The 21,007-nt window shown below is 31.1% G+C and overlaps 2 protein-coding genes and 1 pseudogene across 3 annotated transcripts; 2 read left to right on the top strand and 1 right to left on the bottom strand.

The window, feature by feature from the left end:
* The first annotated feature begins 143 nt into the window (after positions 1 to 143).
* Positions 144 to 3,754, top strand: LOC101222017 (protein FMP32, mitochondrial). Of its 2 annotated transcripts, none has more exons than XM_011654843.2 (8): positions 144 to 471; positions 738 to 1,030; positions 1,179 to 1,310; positions 1,456 to 1,515; positions 2,370 to 2,446; positions 2,563 to 2,619; positions 2,732 to 2,798; positions 3,314 to 3,754. In XM_011654843.2, exons 2-8 carry the CDS (start codon positions 767 to 769, stop codon positions 3,431 to 3,433), a joined length of 777 nt encoding a protein of 258 aa, XP_011653145.1. In that variant the 5' UTR covers positions 144 to 471; positions 738 to 766; the 3' UTR covers positions 3,434 to 3,754. The 2 variants fall into 2 exon arrangements, with proteins under 2 accessions (XP_011653145.1, XP_031740576.1); XM_031884716.1 differs by having other exon boundaries at positions 145 to 471; positions 788 to 1,030.
* Positions 3,755 to 5,145: 1,391 nt separating this feature from the next.
* Positions 5,146 to 6,100, bottom strand: LOC101215615 (annotated as a pseudogene).
* Positions 6,101 to 16,072: 9,972 nt separating this feature from the next.
* Positions 16,073 to 17,721, top strand: LOC101221784 (GATA transcription factor 5). The gene is made up of 2 exons (XM_004146437.3): positions 16,073 to 16,677; positions 16,802 to 17,721. Exons 1-2 carry the CDS (start codon positions 16,417 to 16,419, stop codon positions 17,462 to 17,464), a joined length of 924 nt encoding a protein of 307 aa, XP_004146485.1. The 5' UTR covers positions 16,073 to 16,416; the 3' UTR covers positions 17,465 to 17,721.
* The last annotated feature ends 3,286 nt before the right edge of the window (positions 17,722 to 21,007 follow it).

Genomic DNA, 21,007 nt, shown 5'->3' with positions numbered 1-21,007 from the left:
TAATTTATTTATTTTGCATTATATTTTAAAAAGCGAAGCAAAATTTGGAAAATAAGAAAAAAAAAAGTTTATTATTTTTTGTGTATTTGGAAATTAATCAATAATTCCAAAACAAAGAATAAAAATGAAATTTAAATTGTGAAAGAAAGGTAAGAAGAAGGTTTGTGTGTTTGAACCGTCCGTTTTTTAGTTGTTCGTATCATCGTCGGAGGAAAAGCTCAAGAATTTGAGGCGTCTTCTTCCCTTCCATTTCTTCCCAATTTCTTTGTTTCATCGCGAAGCAACCGCGAAATTTCCACGCCGTTCCTCCTTTTTCACTATTGGTGGCTGGGATCATCTTCATCGCTGTTCTTCCCTACAAAAAGGCTTTTTTTCCTCCATATTTTTTCCTCAATCCATTCTGAAATTCCAACACCTTAGTTCCTCAATCGATTTTCGATCCATTTTCACCCGAGATTTCTCCGTATACAGGTCAGTTTGTTGGCTATCTTCCTCCCTCTACAATTTTCTTACTTTTCGTTCTGTTCTTTGTGGAGAATGGTACAAAATGGTAGAATGAAATGGGGGTTATCTAATTTCTTTTTCTTGGGGGGTTGGTTTTGGAGTCAAATGGATGAAGCCCAGAACGGGTTGATGATTCGGGGATTGTTTTTATTAGGTCTTCTGAATTTTATTGGTTTATTGCATTTTTCTTTGTTTTTTCAACCAAAATTTCTGAAGTAAGATGGAATTGTTAGGGTTTCGTGAATCGAGTTTCGTTAAAAAAATGTTCGGAATGTTGCCGCAGAGTCGAATGGCCGCTGGTGCGGCTTGTAAACGGGTGGGACAATTGGTGGCCAATTCAGGTTTACGAAGGCTTGGAGTTTCGAATGTGTCTTCATTTGAAAGCTCAATCTTCGACCATTCAGCAAATAATTTGTCGGCATCCATCTCCTTGATTTCTCGGTACAGACACTATGAATGTAGGCAGATCTCTCAGCTTGTGAAATCTAACGGAAAGCGATTGTTTCTAGTCGACACATTAGCCCTAGTAATTTCGCTCTCTTTATTCATTGCTTTTTCTCAGTATTGTTGCATCTTTCTATTGATTTCTGAAGGAAGATGGAGTGAAAATTTGAGAATCTCTTCTGCACGTTCATTAGGGGTTTTGGTAAGTGATTTAATTTATTTTCATCCAGGTTAGAAAATTGGAAGGTCAAGGGGTGCCCTCAAATCAAGCTGAGGCAATTACTGCTGCCATTACTGAAGTGCTAAATGACAGCTTGGAAAATATATCTCATTCATTTGTTTCAAAGGGGGAGATGCAGAAAGTGAGTTCCTATATACTCTACTTTTACATATTTTCAATTCTGCTTATGTTGGTATGGTTCAATGATGACAATATTCGATAACATCTATTTTTTAATTGTTCGCAATCTAACCAACCGTTGAATGTATATTGTCATCTGTTTGTAGATTGAAATGATCCAGGATTCAAATTTGTCAAAATTCAAATCTGAAGTTCAAAGTTCACAGGTACCAATTTCTATCGCTTGTCTAACTAGTGTACTTCTTATACACCAATAGCTTGCATGATGGTCAAATAAAGAGTAATATTTGAATTTCTCATCTTTCTGTATTTTGCAGACTTGTTCTATGACTCTATCCTAGTTTAATTTCATCGTCTGATTAGATGACTTAGATGATAGTATCTATTTATAATACTCCATAATTTTTTTGGTTTAACAACAAAATAGAGGGAGAATCCTTACATTGAAAATGTCTGACAATATATACTCGAGAATGTTGTAGTTCTTGAACAGAATAGAAATATTCCAGACTGACGTGATGATATACCACTCCTAATTTCCTATTTCTTCCAATACGTGAAATAATTAACGGTGTGTATTTTGAATAATGGGAATGGAGTGGTTGGGTGGGGGGGTAAAGCTTCTTGGGGCATGGGAATTTTTTACAGCCAGTTTATGTCATGTTAAAGAGGCTATCTGGCTGAATTTTTTATAACTGAACTTGCTAGTGAAAGTAAGATAGTTATTGCCCTGAAACTTTACCTGCCTTGTAGCCTACAAAATTTGTATTTGGCCATTGTTTACTCTCAGTGGTTTTTTTCAAGATACCATGGTGTTTGCCGTGTAGGAACTTAATATTTTTGTCACCATGGACGTGAAACTCCCATATGCTACTGGTAGGAGTTTTACTTGATTTGACTTTTGAGGAGTTTTAGAAAAAAACAAGTACAAAGGAATCCTATTTCGTCTTTCATTTTGCTTACTGCTTCTTCTGCTAGTTTACTTTGCAACAAGTTTCTTTACAATGTTGGATTGTTGTTTATGTTCATTGACCATTGGATTGAACACACGGGCATGTAGGGGCACCATTTTTCTTTATTGGGACATGAGACTGAAAAACTCCGAAATGATATTGAGAAGATGCGCAGTGAGCTGAGGTCTGTTTTACTGAACCTCGGTTTATAGTAAATGTATACTAGCTTCAAATTTAGACATTAACTTGTACTCTCTTAAATTAATCTTATTTGTGCAAAGACCTTTGACTACAATGTAGGTATGAAATTGACAAAGTCACTGCTGGACAGCGATTAGACTTGAATCTTGAAAGAGGGTAAGCATTACTTTTTCATGTAAAAGAAGCATGTCAAGTCAGTTTGTTAGTGTAGAGCACATTTTGGTTTAATTTTACATTTTCTTACAAGTTCTATTGCTCATAAATGCAGGAGGATTCGGGATGAGCTAGCTAATCAGAATGCTGAAACAACCAACCTAACTAACAAACTTGATCGGGTAAGACCAACCACTTGTGAAGAGGATGTTGGACAATTAAATAAAATGTTTTTTCTTTAATAAGTTGCAGAAAAACATATTTATTTTGTAGGTATATAGTTTATAGAGGTTAACCTGCAGTTTCAAAGATGGTTTTAAAACTTAAGAGCTTATCTAACATGAGTTATGTTGCTCATATAAAACTCATCAAACTCTTAGGAGGTGTTTAGCCTTCCAACTTCATATGAATGTCGGTATTAGAATACTCCCAACTCCACCAACTTCAACATTATTCTTTTTAATCTTTCCACATCTTCTCCGTTTTCTCTCTTTAATTTTTCCTTACTTTCCTAACACTAACTTCTTAGCTCCAAACTTAAGAATTCAACCCAACACGAAGTAAATATAGACTTTGACTTGTGAAGTATTAACACCAGCAAGCTGCAAACTCCTTGAAACTATGTTATATTATTTTACTTGGGAGAGCTAAAACTAATCACATTCCAAACATTAATTGTTGTTCATCAACATTTCAGGAAATTCATGGTCTGAGGGCACAGCTAGAAGCTGCAAAATACGATGTAATAAAATACTGCATTGGAACGCTCGTTTCCATTTCTGCTGTTGGTCTGGCTGTACTTCGCATCTTAATGTAAACATTTGAAGTCAGCTGAAGTTCTGATAGAGATTCGAAATCATAACTGGTTTGGGATTCATCCCGAATTTGACAAGGTGACATTTATTTCTATTTTTTCTTTAACCATATTTTAGAGAGGATTCTTGGAAGTTCAGTTATTTTCTCCGAGAGAGTTTCCATTTATTATTTTGTTTTCTCATGGAAATGGATCTCGACGTAGCCATTTGAATTGTACTTAATACTTGTTTCAGATGATGATAGTGATAATAAACATTGTTGTAAAGACTTTCTTTTGGTTTGATGAAACTGTTCAAAAGTTCAAAGCACCCATATTGTTGTATTTATTTTCCATATTCTCTTCCACTTTTATAATTATAGTCCCACTGTAATTCCCTTTTTTTGTTTAAATTTTATTTTAACGTGACAAAAGTTAAAAGTCCCAATGTTATTATATATATATATATATATTAATTCAAGAAAATCCTAATTAATTCTCACATTTTGCTTTGTTTCTATGCCAACGTACCTTTGACGATATAACTTGATTTAGAAATGGTATCAAATTGACTCATCTTTAAAGGATGTTATTAAAAAATATTTACTTTTTATTCATAATTTTCATCATATTTTCTTAATTCCGAGCTTACAAAAATACCCTTATTGCATTTGTTACTATTGGTTATTATTATTATATCGAAATCTTTAAATACTTCTACTACGTATTGGTTTTTGAAATTGGTAGGTTTGTTAAATTTTGGTTTATGAACTGATCAGGAAAAGGAAATGGTTTTTCCCCTTTTCATATGCGTTTATAAAATTTAGGAAGGGATTTTTTAGTATTTAAAATAATGTCAGATGATTATATTGGAAGGTTATTACATTAATTGACATACTAAACATAAAATTTATAATTTGAAATTTGTAAATATTGGAGATTTTTATGGTTTGTGTAAAAGTGAGAAATCCTCTTTTTCTTTGAGTATAGTATAAAAATGGTGGAAATGAGGATGGAAACCCACACACACCACACTTATGGAATGGTGTCTTATCTCTCTTTAATTAACACCAAACTAACCCTACAACTCATCCTCACACATAAATGTTATAATATAAACTTATTCAAAGACTAAATTATTAATGATGTACCCACGTTGTTAGACTTTATAGTAAATGTACGAAAGCAACAAGTGTTATGATTTCAAAATTATTGTACCTTCATTTGTTTTTATTTCATACAACTACCTTATTTCTTCCTTTGTTTTCATCACATCTCTATAGATTTCTTCTTTCTTCTGTATTTTCATTGTGTTTTTTTTTCCTTCCCTACGTCCTTTAATATAATAATTTTGATTACGTGTAACATTGACACTGTTAAGAACTTTTTGGTCCACTAGATTGTAAGACGTCAATTCGAGCCAAACTTGATTATTTCTCGATTAGTGTATATATATTCACCAAATCAATTGATCTCCAGATGTTTGGTATTTTCATTTGGAATGTACGGTCTTCTATGCCTTCGTCTTAGCCTCCAATATTTTTGTGGCTCTATGCCGTCTTTAAGTCTTACCTTTGATAAACCCTAAAAAATATTTAATATTTATGAAGATAAATCTAATATGCTAAATCACAAGTCACAACACATGTGATGTTATACTTATCGAGTAATTTCTATTTAATTAAAATCTTGTTTTTCTTTTATAAATCTCGCTCATCTTTTAAAGTTGATATAATTTATATCACTTCAAGCTAAACTATGTTATAAAACTCTCCTAATATAACATATGTCACCATTAAAATATGAAAAAGAAAACGAAGAATTTTCACAACAAACTTAATTACTTTGCCCTTTTTTTCTTTTGCTAAAGTAGTAATCACAACCAAACAATAATTAATACATATTGGTCAAAAAATATCATTTAGGTTCTAAATTTTGAAGTTTTGGTTCTCTTGTAATTTAAATGTCTAATCCTAACGTTTATATATTTTTAATAAACTTTAATTTTAGTTTTCTTTTAAAAAAAATGTTTTATTTATTAACATGTTGATCACCCTAAATTCGCCACCGCCATCTCCACCGCATAAACCACCAGCTGCATTCCAGGGCAAGACCTCCGCCCTGACCCGAACGGAACAAACTCGAAGTCCCCACCTTTAAAATCCGCCGCACCTTCGATTTCAAACCTCGCCGGCCGGAAAATATCGGGTCCACCCAGGACTTCTCGTCCCGACCGATCGCCTATGCGTTGATGAAGACACGAGACTTGGCAGGAATCCGATAGCCCGCGAGTTCGGTTTCGGCTGCCGTTTCGTGGAGGAGCACCGGAATCGGCGGGTGGAGACGGAGAGTTTCTTTCAGAATGCATCTGAGGTATGTTAGATTGTGTAAGTCGGATTCTTGTGGACGGTGGTGAAGGCCGACGGTGTCGTCGAGTTGCTGTTGAAGCTTTTCGAGGTCGTCGGGGTTTATCATGATCAGCCATGGTCCATTCTATGGCGGAGGCCACTGTCTCTGTGCCACCGAACATCACATCCTGAAAATTGTGAAATATTTGCAATTATTGGAGTTTTGATTTCAATAATAATAATATTGTTATTATTATTATAATTCTGTTAATTGATTGATGTAACATTACATCAATACATTGTTGAAGAAAAGTGTTTTATCAGTACAGACACGTATCATGGACTTACATGATCGGTACTACGTTTGAAGTAGAAGTTGATATGAAATAATAGATATATATTAATTGAGTCATGTGCATGGATTTTCTTTTTTCTTTTTTCTTTGCTAACTCACTCAAATATTGAATCAAAACAGGTTTGTGCGGTACATTCCTTCTAAAGAACAAAAAAGTTTGTAGAGATAGATACAGACAACTTGAATTGCATATATCCTATTACTGAATCATATATGAAATATTAATAAAAGTTTTTTGTTTTTTATGTATATATTAAAAAAAGAAAAAATGTATCCGATATTGCACCTAGACCACAATAATAACAACAATAATAATAACAGAAGAGTGAAAAGTAAGCTCCCAATGAAAGACCTAATGGAAAATCAGTGAATTGCGTAATAGAAGGAGGAGGAGGAGAAGGGTAAGTTTATAGTAGTAAGTAGGAGGCTACATACCATGATGATGGCTTTGATATTGTCTCTAGTGAGTTTAATTGTGGTTTGCAAATGCAAATCCTCAAATTCACTTTTGTTATTTCCTCCCTCATCTTCACTATAGAAAGCTAGTAACTCATCAACCATCTCCTTCTCAATTTCCTCATCCCTTTTCTTCCTTTTTACCAAATGTTTAATTGTGGTTTGATAGCTTTGGTTGTTGGACGGTTTGCAAACACTATATCTTGCACCTATAAAATAAATCATTCATTCATTGTATATTACTTCCTTTCTAAATTTCATACAACATTCTTTCATATATATTAATTTTTTTAGTTAAAATCTTACAATTAAAAAAAATGTTTAATCATTCACATTAATTTATTTTATTTTCACATTTCAATTATGAAATGAGACCTAAATTTATAGATTAAAATCAAAATTACTTAGACTTAGACGGATAACTTTTTTTTTTTAGGTACTGATCATAAACTCTATTTTCAATTTCTATATTTTTAGGGTATGATTAATTTTTTACCAATTTTATTTCCACAAATCAACTCAATTTTCAAACTAAAAAAATGATTCGTTTTTCAAAATTTTGTTTTTATTTTTAGGTCGAAAGCATTTAATAGCATGTTCTTCATTGTCGTTGTTGGTCATCAACATCGTAGTCTTGTAATATCTGTTGAAAACCCAATTTTGTACTTGTAGTTTCTTCAAAGAAGCTCGGGAGGGAATCTAAGAATAAATTTCAAAAAAATGAAAACTAAAACTATACAGCCTTGTTAAAATTTATAGAGTACTAAAGTTTGTTACTTAAAAGTCATGGTGATGGTGATCAGACCTGAAGCACATTCCGAGCAGCGTCACGGTCGGAAATGACGACCATGTGGAGGTGGAAGATTCCGCCATACCGTTTGGCCAAGGCGGCGAGGCCACGGTGGGTGAGTTGGTCTCTCATCAGCATATTGCCGAGGAGGGGTAACCCTTTTGGCCCCGGAGGAAGTGGCAGTCGTCGTGGTCTGTTTATGTAATGAATAAGGGGCTGTTTTCAATTAAATGTGTTTGTTTCCACAAACTCAAAATTTAAGATCTAGAAATATTTAGATAACATTTTTTTTTTAAAAAAGGAACATTTAGGAATATAGTATGTTATGTGATAATTAAAATGTGTATTATGTAATCTATTTTAAATAAGGTTAAATTCCAAATTACAACCCTATAATTCAGATAAAGTAACAAAAAAGTTCATACGGTTTAAATTTAGAATTTTAAGTCAGTAGGTTGTTAAATCCTCTTAAACAGCCCTTTAACGGTAAGGAAGTATTTATGAAGTTTTTATTTTACCATAGAAAGTAAATTCTACTTGTAAACCATGAAACTTAAACTCTGACTTCTTCAAAATACCATAGAGGTCTTGATAGGTGATATGCGATATTGGGAGTTAGTGAACACTCTCAACGTCTTTTATACACTATTGTTAGGAGATAGGTCAAAAGATGGTCTCACTACAAAAACTTTCAACTTATCTCGATGCGAAAAAATGCGTTAGTGAAAACCACTTCGGAACAAAGAGCTTCCCTCGACGCCATAAATCCCTCGTCGGCCTAGAGGACTAGTTTTGTCGTCATGATTTAAGGCATTGGGAAAATTGAAATTAATATTTAAATTTTACATTTTCTACGACGCAATACACACAAACGTCGTTAATTATATAGTCCCCATTCACGACGTCACCTTGGCCACACCAGGGATAAAATAGAAATTAATAATTAATTCTTTGCATTTTCTCCGGCGCAAATCACACAAATGTCGAAAATATGGTTTCCATTTTCAACGTCACCTTTGACCATGTCGGGGAAAATTAAACAATTGTTTCATTTTTTTCGACGTCATGCAGACAACGTCGGGTAGGTGATACCTATTTCTGACGTTTTACTTATGATGTCAAAGATACCACCTTCGCTAACATTAACGTCGAAAGTTTCCTATAAAAAGGGATTTTGAGTTCTGTAATTCACATAAACGAAAAGAGAGCCGAGAGAGTTGAGAAAGAGACCGAGAAGAAGAGAACCCACATCGCTGTTGCTCTTCATTTCGGTAAGTTGTTTAGTTAGTTATTGTGTTTTTGTTTTTGTTTTTGTTTTGGTTTAGTTAATTAGTTTTAGAATTAGATTTCAAATTAGTTTTAGAATTTAGATTTTGTAGGTAGTTTTCAGATTTAGATTTTGAATTAGTTTTAGGTTTTTGTATTGAATTTGAATTTGAAGTGTTTTTAGGATTTAAGAATGACGTTGAGATTGATATTTAATTTGAATTAGAAAATTAGAAAATTTGTTGGGTTATATTGAGTTTGAAGGGGAGTGTTTATTGAATTTGAAATTGAGATTAAGATTAATTGAATTTGATAATGAATTTTAATTTGAATTTCAATATGAATATATCTATTGGGGTTATTGAATTTGGAGTCTGTAATAGTTTTAAATTTTCTTTAATTTGAGGTTGAGATTTATTCCGGCAATCATGGAGTTATGGCAACTCTTAGTTCAAACTTCTAGTTTTATTTGTTGGAAATGTTAGATAACTTATAAAAGATTGAAGTAATTTGAGGTTGAATTCTTATGGCTATCATGTAGTTATGGTAGCCTTTTAAAGTCAAAATTAGTTTCTAATTATTAGTTTTGGGGGTTTGAGATGCTAGGTAGGTTGTAAAGTATGTTGGAAGTGTTAGGTAGGTTTCAATATCCACTGGAGCTATGTGCTCGACTATTCAAGTGTAGGTAGTTTGGCACAGATAACAACAAAAACCATAAGACACATGTGGAATTAGGTTACAAATCAATCAACACATAACATTTGTGGTTCATTGAGGAACCAGTAATTCTTGCGACCCAGGCACATTAAGGATTTTACCTCGAGAGGACCCAAAAAATGGTGTCAAATGGAAAGTTGTTCAAGTATTCCAAAATAAACGTACATGGAATGGGTCCGAAGTGGAAGATATTGAGAATGGGCAACTTAGGTATTGGAAATCGTTGTTAGACATCGTGTGGACGAATACATTGAGGATGATACTTTGTGCAAGCCTGAAGTTGATCTTACAATGATGAAAAGACTTGATGTGTGTCATGTCAGTAACGACTTCATACACGATGATGATGAATAATTATCATCACCTCAAAGCAGATCAAGCGACGATGGATAATAATGCCTTCTCCACGTATACACTTGGTCATTCTTCTCTATATACATTCCGTTTGAGATACTTATCACATTTGTTAAATGTTTGATGGCTTTTATGTCTATAGGTATTATGTCATTTACCAGCGGTTTTCATAAGGCAAATATATATGTACCTGAAGTTGGATGACATGTTCAATAATGCGGGGAGGAGGATCGTCTTCAATGGGCGACAATTCAGATTAGTCTGGTTACATAAACACTTGAATCGATAATTAAGTTTTTGTTTCTCACAGTATTCTTTTTTCGTAGATGGTCCTTAACCCACTCCCACTTTCACTTCGAGGAGACGTCAGCACTCCTGAAATTTGGAGTTGGATAGATATGTACAACAAAATGGGAAGATCCTCATATCAATCGATCAATAGGGGACAAGCCTTTCTCATCGCATTTCGTTCGGTTCAGCAATATCAACAGTAATGTTAACGAGAGACACATTTTTCAATCCAAGCCCTCAAGTGGGCTGATGTACCTCTCGAGAGTACATCGAGGTCATCAAGGGTGACCTACATGTAAGTTTGTAAATTACCTTACATATGTAGAAAACCAATCCTTATATATTTTTCTTTTGTAGCATTGGTTCGTGCTCGAGTTCGCTGATCAAGCACCTACTCGTTTTATTCAATATCAAATACTTAGCATGTGGAAGGAATTCAGAGGAGACAACCACCAACATTTCAAGCAGCTCAGCGACCCTGAAGAAGCACGTGCAAACTCATTGTCAAGATTGATGAATCGCATGGAAGATTAGCAATTCCTCTACAATCATTACATGACTCGATAATTTCAGGTGATTTATATCTTCTACTTGTTTGAATGTAGAAGCAATCAAGAATCAACAAGGCTGCTAAAGTGAAGCAGCCATACAAGTTTACAACCACAAAAATGGATCCAAGTCGTTCCTACAAATTTTTTTAAAACCTAAAAATAACAACAAACAGTTTTCAAGCTTTGTTTTTAAAATATTGTAAGTGTGAAATTTAGAAGTGAAAGCAATGTATATAGTTTTAATTTTAAAAAGTGAAAGACTCAAAACCAAATTATTTTCAAACTAACCTTAATCTTTTAATTTTATCATATAAACAAATTTTTTTACTCATATTTTTATATGTTTTATTATCAATTTTCTTTTACTTAAAATTTCAAGAAACTAAATCAAAATTTAAAAACTCAAGCATGTTTGGTCATCATTTGTTTTTTATATTTTACATTGTAAAAATCAAACCTAGAAACACTTGTTCCACCTAGAAATATTTTATTTTTAATCAATATAACTTTTTTTTAAAAAAAAAATACCGAGTCAAATTCTAAAAATTACAAAAAAAAAAAAGTAGTTATTAACTTCTTTTTTTTTATTGTTGAAATTTGTTTTAGAATTCAACTCTTTTAATTAAGAGAGATGGAAATCATTACAAAATACCAAAGAAAATAAGTATGAGATTTTCAATAAAAAAACAAAATAATTTTACTCGGAAAGAAGGTTAATAGGCCAAGAATCCAATTCTTATACTTTGATAGAGATACAAACCATGGTAAAAAAAAAATAAGAGGAAGTAGATTTAACTTTCAGAAAAAAAAAAACAGAAGGTTACCAAACATGATCTTAATTTAAAAATCATTAGATCGATTTATTAAAATACTAGTACAAAATAAATTAAAAAAAAGCTAAAAAAATTAGATACCAAACTAGTGTAAATACAAAAAATTAAAATGAGTGTAAATTTAAATTCTAGGATTAGTTTAGGAAATGATATCTTAAGATAGAGATATTTTAAAGAATAGCAACATATTGAAACTATTTATAAAATATTAAAAAATTTATTTAAGTTTTTTTTGTATATTTTATAAATAATTTTATTATTTATTATTACTATTTCTTTTGCTATTCCTAACAATCTATACTCATGTATAATAATTTGTCAAAATAAAAAAAATAGTTTCAATTAGATTCAAAATATTAGTGCATATAATAATTTTTTAAAAAAATTATAAATATAGCAAAATACATAAAAATCAATTAATGGCAGAAATCTATTCCTGATATATCATGTTGCAAATATTAATTTATCACTAATAGACCAAAGAGTCTATCAGCAATAATAGAAGTCTATTACGAACACACTAATTGACTTCGATATATTTATAATTTTTAAAAAATATTTTTATAGATTTAATTATTATTGATAGAATTACTATGGATGGTGATAATGGTAGAAGAATGAGGAATTGAGCCAAGAAAATGGTCCAATGGGTTAGGACAAGGCCTCCATTTATTAGCAATCTTTAGGCCTTCACAACTTGGGCCTTCAGCATATATCACAAGTTTCTCACCCAATAAAATGCCACCATTTTGTTCATTTTCTCTTTTTTCACAAAAATTAGTAAAAATAAATAATGGAATTTAAATTTAAAACTATCTATCTATCTTTCTATAATCCATTTAATTCTCTTCTTAATTTTTTTTTCTACATGATTAATGTGAAATACACTAATAAATATTGTTAATTAGCAGTAAATAAACAATTTGAGAACCAAGTTAGCCTACTTATTGGTTGGCTTCTTCATTTTCCATTAATGTTAATTTTCCAATTGACAACTATTTTCATAATTCTCGCCTTAATTAAATAAAAAATCCAACATTTGACGTTATGAAATTAATTTTTCCCTCTTCATTCATATTTACTTTTTTTTCTCACTATCTCATCATATCTAGCTTTTAATGGAAGCATAACTCAAACAGTTGACATATCTTTTTAATTGACTTTTCTTTGCATAACTTAATTTCCAATCTTTAATATTACTATTATTTTTTCAAAAAAAAAACTTATTAAAATAAACAAATAGAAAACACTCTACTCAACTACGAAAATTAGAGCTCGAAGAAGTAATGTCCCGCAACAAAAAGTGACAAAATTACAAGCACAATTACATAATATCTAACAAAAATAGTAACGCCCACCCCAACTTGGAAGATTCAACGTAGACTCAACTACGTTTGGGGAACTTTGATATGTATGGTTCATGCACTTGCACACTATATCCAATGCGTATAAAAGAAGCCATTTACTTTAATATCTTTGCAAAAAGCCCACTACAAAAGATGAGTATTTATCATCTATATATATTAAAAATTAAAAAAAAAAAAAAAGTAGTCCCACTTCGTCATATTTTTAATATACGACAATTATTGCTTTCTTTTACTTTCCTACTTCATTACCCCAACCTCCTCTTCATTTCACATCCCTAGAAAAATCAAATTGGACTTTAAAATGTTCTTATAAATCTCCCTAACCTCTTAGTTGGGTCTAATAAAATTGAACTCTACCTAGCACCTAATAGTGAGATAGTTGGGTTAGAAAAGCAATAAACTAAAAGATGGATTGTTTTGTGAAAGATTTTTGATGGTGCAAGAAAAGGAGAAAATGTATTTGTGGAAAGGAAGGAGTAAAATGGAGTTAGAAATTGAGAATTATGATGAAAAAAGAATATAGAAAGAATAGTGTGAGAAATGGAAAAGATAGGGTTGGGGCATAGGAGTAATGAGGGAAGAGGGGAATCATTTAGAAGTTGGGTGGGTCGGCGACAAAAGCTGATCCTTTTGTCATTTCTCTTTCTACCACTTTTTTTCCCTCACTTTGCTTCCAAGACATGTCTTGTCTCCCAACCCTTTTATCACACTTCCTTTCTCCAAAATATCAATTCCTACCATCCATCACCATCATTTACCCTTTCTCCATTTCCCAACTATGCCTCATTTACCTCAGTATCATCATCCTTTACTAAACCTTCAACAAACAAATTCCCATCACCAATCAATACAAACTCACTCATGCTTCATTCATTAATAGGTTGAGTTTAGCTTTTTATTTTTTTTAAAAAAATGTTGTTGATGCTTGTTCTTCAACCACTTCACCCATGCTCTAACTTCACATCTCCCACGCTACATATATATTTATTACATCTTTCATACTCTCTTCTGTTGCATCATATTTAATTGTTCAAATTTTAGCAATTTTGTGCTATCTTATCCTTCTACTTTTTACTTTTGTTACATATTCACTCGACTCTCACTTATCATTAATCTTAACTCTAAGTTTCAACTTAATCAACCATGAAACAACATTTTTATGACCAAACGATACTAATTTTGTCACTTTTGATAATACTGGACTTTAGATCAGCTTAGTTTGAGTCATTCTATGGTTGAGTTTTGCCACTTTATTTTTCCAAACCTATATGGTAGAAGATGAAAGGGAGAGATGAGGATGGGGGAAGAAGAAAAATGAGGGAGGGGCAGGAAAATAACGATGGGACCTAAACAAACGTTACTAAATTCTAGTCTAGCTAATATGATATCGAAGTTTGTAAAATTTTAACATACATTTAGTCTAAAAAGATGAGGAATTGGTCCAACAATAGTGAACCCAAATAAACATCACCTTGAGGTGACATGTCAAAAATTTTACTTTGAAAAAAATATCAAGAAACCTCGTATTATTATTGATAGACAAACGACACACTAATAGACTTCTATATGTTCTCATTCATTTAAAACTTTGCTATATTTTGTAAATATTTTAGTTTATTTTACTATAATGAAATATGACTTTTATTAATTATTATTATTATTATAAGCTAATTTTTTTTAATACAAAAAATATATATAAGATTAAAATAAGAATTTTTTCATAAATATAACAAAAGAGTACATATATATAAGAAAATAAAAAAGTCCATAAAGTTACCCATTTTTTAAACAAATATTTCACGTTTGTCATTCATTTTTTTTCTTTTCATCATCTTTTTTTATTTAATTGTTAAAATATTGAGTAGTGAAATCTAAATGATGGTATAGTAAAAATAGTCAAATCTAAATGATCGTGTACAAAGAATTTTATAAAAAAAAGTTATTTTTCAATAGTTTAGATTTGAGTATCTAAATCTAAACGATGAAAAGAATAACTAAATCTAAACTATCATTTACCAAATATAATACGTTGACTGCGAATTAATATATCTTTTATATTTTTGATAGTAAACATGTGGATTTTTTTTTTATAAAGTCTAAATATTTAGTTATTTTGAAACAATTATACTAAACTAAGTTAGATAAAATGAACTTATAATTAAGGACATTTGAATAATAGATATGAAGATTTAAGTAAAGGAGAGAGACTAAATTTAAAAATTTGAAAGTATAATGATTAAGATAGGAAAGGAAGATGGAAATGAAGGAATTATTGAAAGAATAAGTTAATGGGAATATTTTATGGCTTTGGAAATGTAGCAACGTACATACTACACCGCCCTTAATTTAGACAATATATATAATCACACCAAATAAATTTCACAATACATAATATATGTAAACCAGATATTGACAAAAAAAAAACACTACAATTTTTAAATCTTATAATCTATTTATTACATATTTACACATTCAATTATTGCAATTTTTTTTTTTTTGAAAAACAGTCATGAATCTTTTACAAATTACATTTAATTGAGTCATGTCTATGTAAGCTAAATATTGATGGAGGTAAGTTTTTTATATAGACGTTAGACACGAGATTAAAAGCCATGGACGTTTTAAATTTAGAAAAAAGTTATGACAAAAATATAAACTTAAATTTGAATTTAAAATCAAGGTTACCTAACTTTCTAAAAGAGTAGAAAATGATTTTTATTTACAATAGTCAATACAACTTTTTGTTATTCCAATCAACTCAAAAACCTAGATATGGAAAAGAAAAAAGAAAAAGGAAAAGGAAAAAGAGAAGAAAAGAGAAAAGGTTAAGTTAGAGTATGATAATTATTTATTGACTTTATTGTAAGGCGTAATTAGGTGATGTTTTTGGGAGGAGAGTTGGTTAATCATGCATTTTAAAATTATAAATCTTAAAGTAACATGAGCGGGAAAATATCCTTTTAAACACTCATATTTCATTTTCTTATTTTCTCATCAAATTTTTCTTTAACCTCAAATCACGGGATCATTTTCTCAATGCTTACTATATGTATACTATTAATGTATATTATCAAGATCTCAATATTTTCATAGAAAATTAGGTTTGATAAGAGATACGTGACAACATTCTATTAGACTACATTGGGAGGTTGATGGTCTTTTTTTTTTTTTTTTGGTTAAATTGAAATATTTGGAAAGACTAAAAGGGGTGAAAGTGCAAAAACACAAAGTTGTAGAGGTAGAATGAAAAGGTTGGAAGGTAAAAATGATAGAAAGTAGAAAATTGATAAGAGGGTTTAAAGAAAAGTAAACGTAGGATAGGAGAGGTGAGGAGAGGTGAGGAGAGGTGAGGAGAGGAGAGAAGAGGAGAGGAGCACGGACGCTTTGAGGCCTCATTTAATGCTTTTACCGAACTCACCATTCATTTTTGTTCCCTAAACAAACCCTTTCCTTTTTTTTTCTTTCTTCTTTTTTTTTTTTTTTACTTTCTTCTCTCTCCCTTTTTCATCCTCTTCTCTGCAACCACTCTCTCTTATCCCTTTCCCATTTCTCCCTTTCCCCCCTGTTTTCAGGTACATTTCTTGGGATATCCCACTTTTTTTTTTCTTTTTTTCTTTTTTTCTTTTTTTCTTTTAGTCCCCATTTTCTCTTTTCATTTTCTTCTCCTTTCTCTCTCCTTATGATCATGGAATGTGTTCGATTAAGCCCTCAACTCTGTTTTAATCCTCAGAATGTTGTTTCCTCTGATGATTTTTTCGTCGACCAACTCTTGGATTTGTCTGATCATGATGAATTCCTTCAAGACCAAACCCCTGATGATGATGACGATGATGATAAACCTTCTGTTTCCCTTTCCAATCTTGTTTCTGCTCAGGAAATTCATCAGGACTCCATTGTTTCCGATTTTCCTTCTTTACCTACCAGTGAACTTACTGTTCCGGTACTTATTTTTATTTATTTATTTATGGTTTTTGTTTCGTTTCTCTTGTTTTTTCGAAGAGTTGGAGATGTGGGTTTCTGTTCATTTTTTATTTCGTTGATGGAATTTGTAATAAACTTTACAGGCGGATGATTTGGAGGACCTCGAATGGCTATCCCATTTTGTCGAGGATTCTTTCTCTGGATTCTCCGCTCCCTTTCCTTCTCCCATGAAATCGTCCAAGGAAATTGCAACCTCGGAGGAACAACTGGTGGAGGATGATGGTTCTGTTTCGCCTCCGGAGCCCTGTTTCAAAACCCCCATTCCGGCTAAGGCTAGAAGCAAACGGAGGAGAACCAGCGGTCGAGTTTGGTGCCTTCGTTCACCGTCGTTGACCGATTCTTCCTCTTGTTCCACAACGTCGTCCTCCTCTTCATCGCCGGCAAGTCCTTGGCTCATCATTTCCGACCGTTTCGAACCGGAAATTCCAGCCACGAAGAAAAGGAGGAGAAAATCTCCATCGGAGAAGTCCAGGATCACCATTGGAGCACAGCCGCCTCGACGGTGCAGTCATTGCGGAGTCCAGAAAACTCCTCAATGGAGAACCGGCCCCCTCGGAGCAAAAACCCTCTGCAACGCTTGCGGTGTTAGGTTTAAATCGGGTCGACTCTTACCCGAATATCGACCCGCATGCAGTCCGAATTTCTCCAGCGAATTGCACTCAAACCATCACCGTAAAGTACTTGAAATGCGCCGGAAAAAGGAAGTGACGGCCCCAGACGAGTTTTTGAGCGTAGAAAAAAATTAAGAAAAAAAAAGGTGGGCGTAGAGGGCGATGGGAAGAAGAGAAAGTAAAGTTTAGGTAAAGAACCGGGTTTGTCGAGCCGGTTCAGTTAATCCGAGTTAGTGTACATTTTTTCCCTGTTGGGTTCGCGGTTAGGTTTGTAGGGATGTACGTAACGTAACCGTCTAGAGAAAAGATTATATTATGTATTATTCTAAAATTTTACTTTCTTTGATTATTAAGATTTTAGATTAAATGACATTTAAGTGTAGTTATTTTAAGAGTTTTGGTATTTTAATCTTATGACGTTACTTATGTTTAGAAGAAGAACAGACGTAATAAAATTGTTAATACACAATAATTTAATTGTAGAGTTACTTAAAAATTAAAATAAAAGTTGGAGGGGAAAGAGGGTTTTGGGTGAGTTTGAAACGGCTTTGGTGGCCGTTTCCAGGCAAAAACATTATGAATCAAAATGTTTAATGTAACGTATAAAAATTATAAATTTACTTTCATGTTTTCTTTTTTTTTTTTTTCAATAACAAAAATATTTATTATTATTTATAAACCAATATTGAGCTCATTTTTTTCTTTTTTTTTGAAACTCTTGGGCAGTTTGGCTTGGTCATCAAAAGTCTGTCCATTGTAAATAATTATTGGACAAGTGTGATATATGAATAAGACAATATAGTAAAATTAATAATGAATTTAATTTGCAAAAATAACCTAAGATTTTAGGAGGGAAAGTTGAAAATATTTATGTGTATTTATATCTCTGTATGTTTATTTACACTCAAGCCATCAACTTATGACTAAGAAAATATAGTAAATTAATAAGAAATTTGATATATATATATATATTTAAAAAAAGTTATTTCATTTGGTTGATTTTCATCCAACTTCTTTAAAGAAGTATTTTTCACATTTACTATATTTTCCTCTTTCTTTACTTTTCCCATCTACCAAATAAATTTCATCTTAATTTTTTAATCTACTTTTCATAAACTTAATAAATAATAACTCCCACATATTGATTCCAACTTATTTTACTGATTAAGAAAAAAAGGTATATTTTCAAGGTACGACAACAAATAGTATATATACATGTATGTATCGTTTGATCTCATTGTCAATATAAAATTTTTATATAAAACTATAAAGTTAGCCAACAAACATGAAATATTTGAAATTTTAAGGATTATTTTTGTATGTATGGAAACATTTTATATTTTGTTCATGTAAAATTTTATAACAATGTTGAAAAATTGACTTCTAGAAACAAAGCAGGAACATGTGGTTTAGTTAGGAACATGTGGTTTAGTTAGATGTGGGAAAAAATCAATAGCGCACTAAAATTGGAAGGACCAAAATGCACTTTAGTGCTTTTATTAAATTACAATGTGGTAAGGAATAATTGTATAAAGAGCCCTTCAAATCAAAAATAGCCCCAAGGTTAAAAGAAAAAAACAAATAAGGTTTAGGTTTCTGTTGATCTCATCATCCTCTAAAATTACAATGTACCATTTCTTCTTCTTTTTTTTCTCCTTCTTCCTTCTACATTTTGCAGCTTTTTTTTTCTTCCCTTTTTTCTTTCTTTTTCTTGTTTCTTCATTATTCCTGTTCCTTCTCCCCAAAACAAGAAAGAAGAAAGAAAAAATTGAACCAAATATAAAAAAGAAGAGGAAGTTTGTAACACCATTACGAATTTCATTTTAAAACAAAATTCCCTCGTTTAAAAAGAAATTCACATGTAATTTTTATTTATTTTATAAAATTTTACTTTTGCAAATAGAATTGAGACGAAAGGAGAAGGTGAATTTTGGGATTTTTTTTAGTTGAATTGAATTGAAGCATACATATACCTACCTACACTTATCATTGTCACGACCCACTACTATCACTCTCTAAGAAATTGAAAAATATAAACATACCAAGTAAAAAGTTGAAATTCCTTTTGTGCACTCCTAATACTTCCCAAGAATACATTCTCTTTATATTTTTCCACTTTTCTTTTCAAAACAAAGCATACTTATGGACACACTACATGTGCCAAAGAGCATGGTGTATGTATGGTGTACATGTTCAATAAATATTTAGTTTAAAGTATACATAATTCAATTCCAATATGATATGCTTTATTAATCAAATCAATTTTTCTTTTATATATATATATAGAAAAGAATAATAGTTTCTTATATGATTTCAACCTATTCTTATGTTTTTTTTTCTTCTTTTATTATTAAGATTGGAATATCTTGAATTTGTTATCTAGCACTCTCTTAATAAGTACGAAATTTTGTTTAGATTTTATAATTATTTAAGCAATTTACCATTTTAGGCTCAAGATTAGATTTTGTTTCTATCCTAACCATGAATAAACAATATTTTAATAAATAAAAAAAAATAAAAATTGAGGATTAGTTTAGGAAAATTGTATCAAATGACAAAAACATTTATAAAAAAACAGCCTATGACACCAATTTTTTGCATGATAGTCATAGGACAATGGTTGTCACTTTTAAATTTGTTACTTTTGCAAATTTAAAAAAAAATGTGACATGAATTCTATTATCATAATTTTTTTTTGCTATTTTTGCAAAAATCCTTAAATTAAAACCTATTTTAAAATAAGGTAATGAATTGTTTTTAGAAGAAAGTTGAAACTCTTGACTAATTAATTCAAAATTTAAAAGGAAATGAAGTGAAAAAATGATATTAACTATCTCAATCACTTTTCAACGTTCGTGTAACGAACAAAGTTTTTTTTTTTTTTTTATTATTGTTGGTGATGTTCTTATTGAAATCTTCACCTTTGATTTACTTTATAGTCGGATTTCTAGATACTCTAAGTTGACTTGCTTAAGATATCATTTTATCCCAATTTAACATGAAATCAAATCACTTGAACTTTGATATTTAACTTAATATACAGATTGCCTAATTCAATTAAGCACAAAAATAAGACAAGTCAAGTGCTTTTTTTTGGACTCGTGCATGTATGCTATTACATTACATGTGTGACGGTATCCTATAACATTTTTTACATTCGATATTGTAATTGTTGTCTATTTGAATCAAACTCAATTATTTTTTCAATAGATATTTATTAGTTAAAAAAAATGGTAAAATAAGAAAGAACTAAACGGTGATAAATGGCAAACTTTTTGTAATTGAATTGGTGCCAATATCCTTAGCGTAAAAAAGAAGAGATATTGGGAATCGGTTTTTAATGTAGAAAAGCAATTTGATTCAACCAACCATAGTTTGTCTTTCTTCCATAACCCTTACAAAAATGAATTCCTTTATCAAAATGCAATACCTTGGCCACACCCCCATACACACACACATATTCTTTTCTTTTTTCAGCCTCTCCTTTTGCCTTTCTTATTGCTTCATATCTAACTTAATTCCCCCTATACTTTCAACTCGAACTAACAGAGTTCATATACATTCATTCATTCTTCAATTGTATACAAGTTTTCAAATCTTTGTTTTAAAATATTCTTTAAAATAAGATTGAGAGTAATTTTGAAATAGTTAAGAACAATACACATGTACATGTTTAAG

Source organism: Cucumis sativus, chromosome 4, assembly GCF_000004075.3.
Source record: "Cucumis sativus cultivar 9930 chromosome 4, Cucumber_9930_V3, whole genome shotgun sequence".
NCBI lineage: Eukaryota > Viridiplantae > Streptophyta > Magnoliopsida > Cucurbitales > Cucurbitaceae > Cucumis > Cucumis sativus.
Note: the sequence above shows the minus strand (reverse complement) of the source record. Positions and strands in the feature narration are given on the sequence as shown.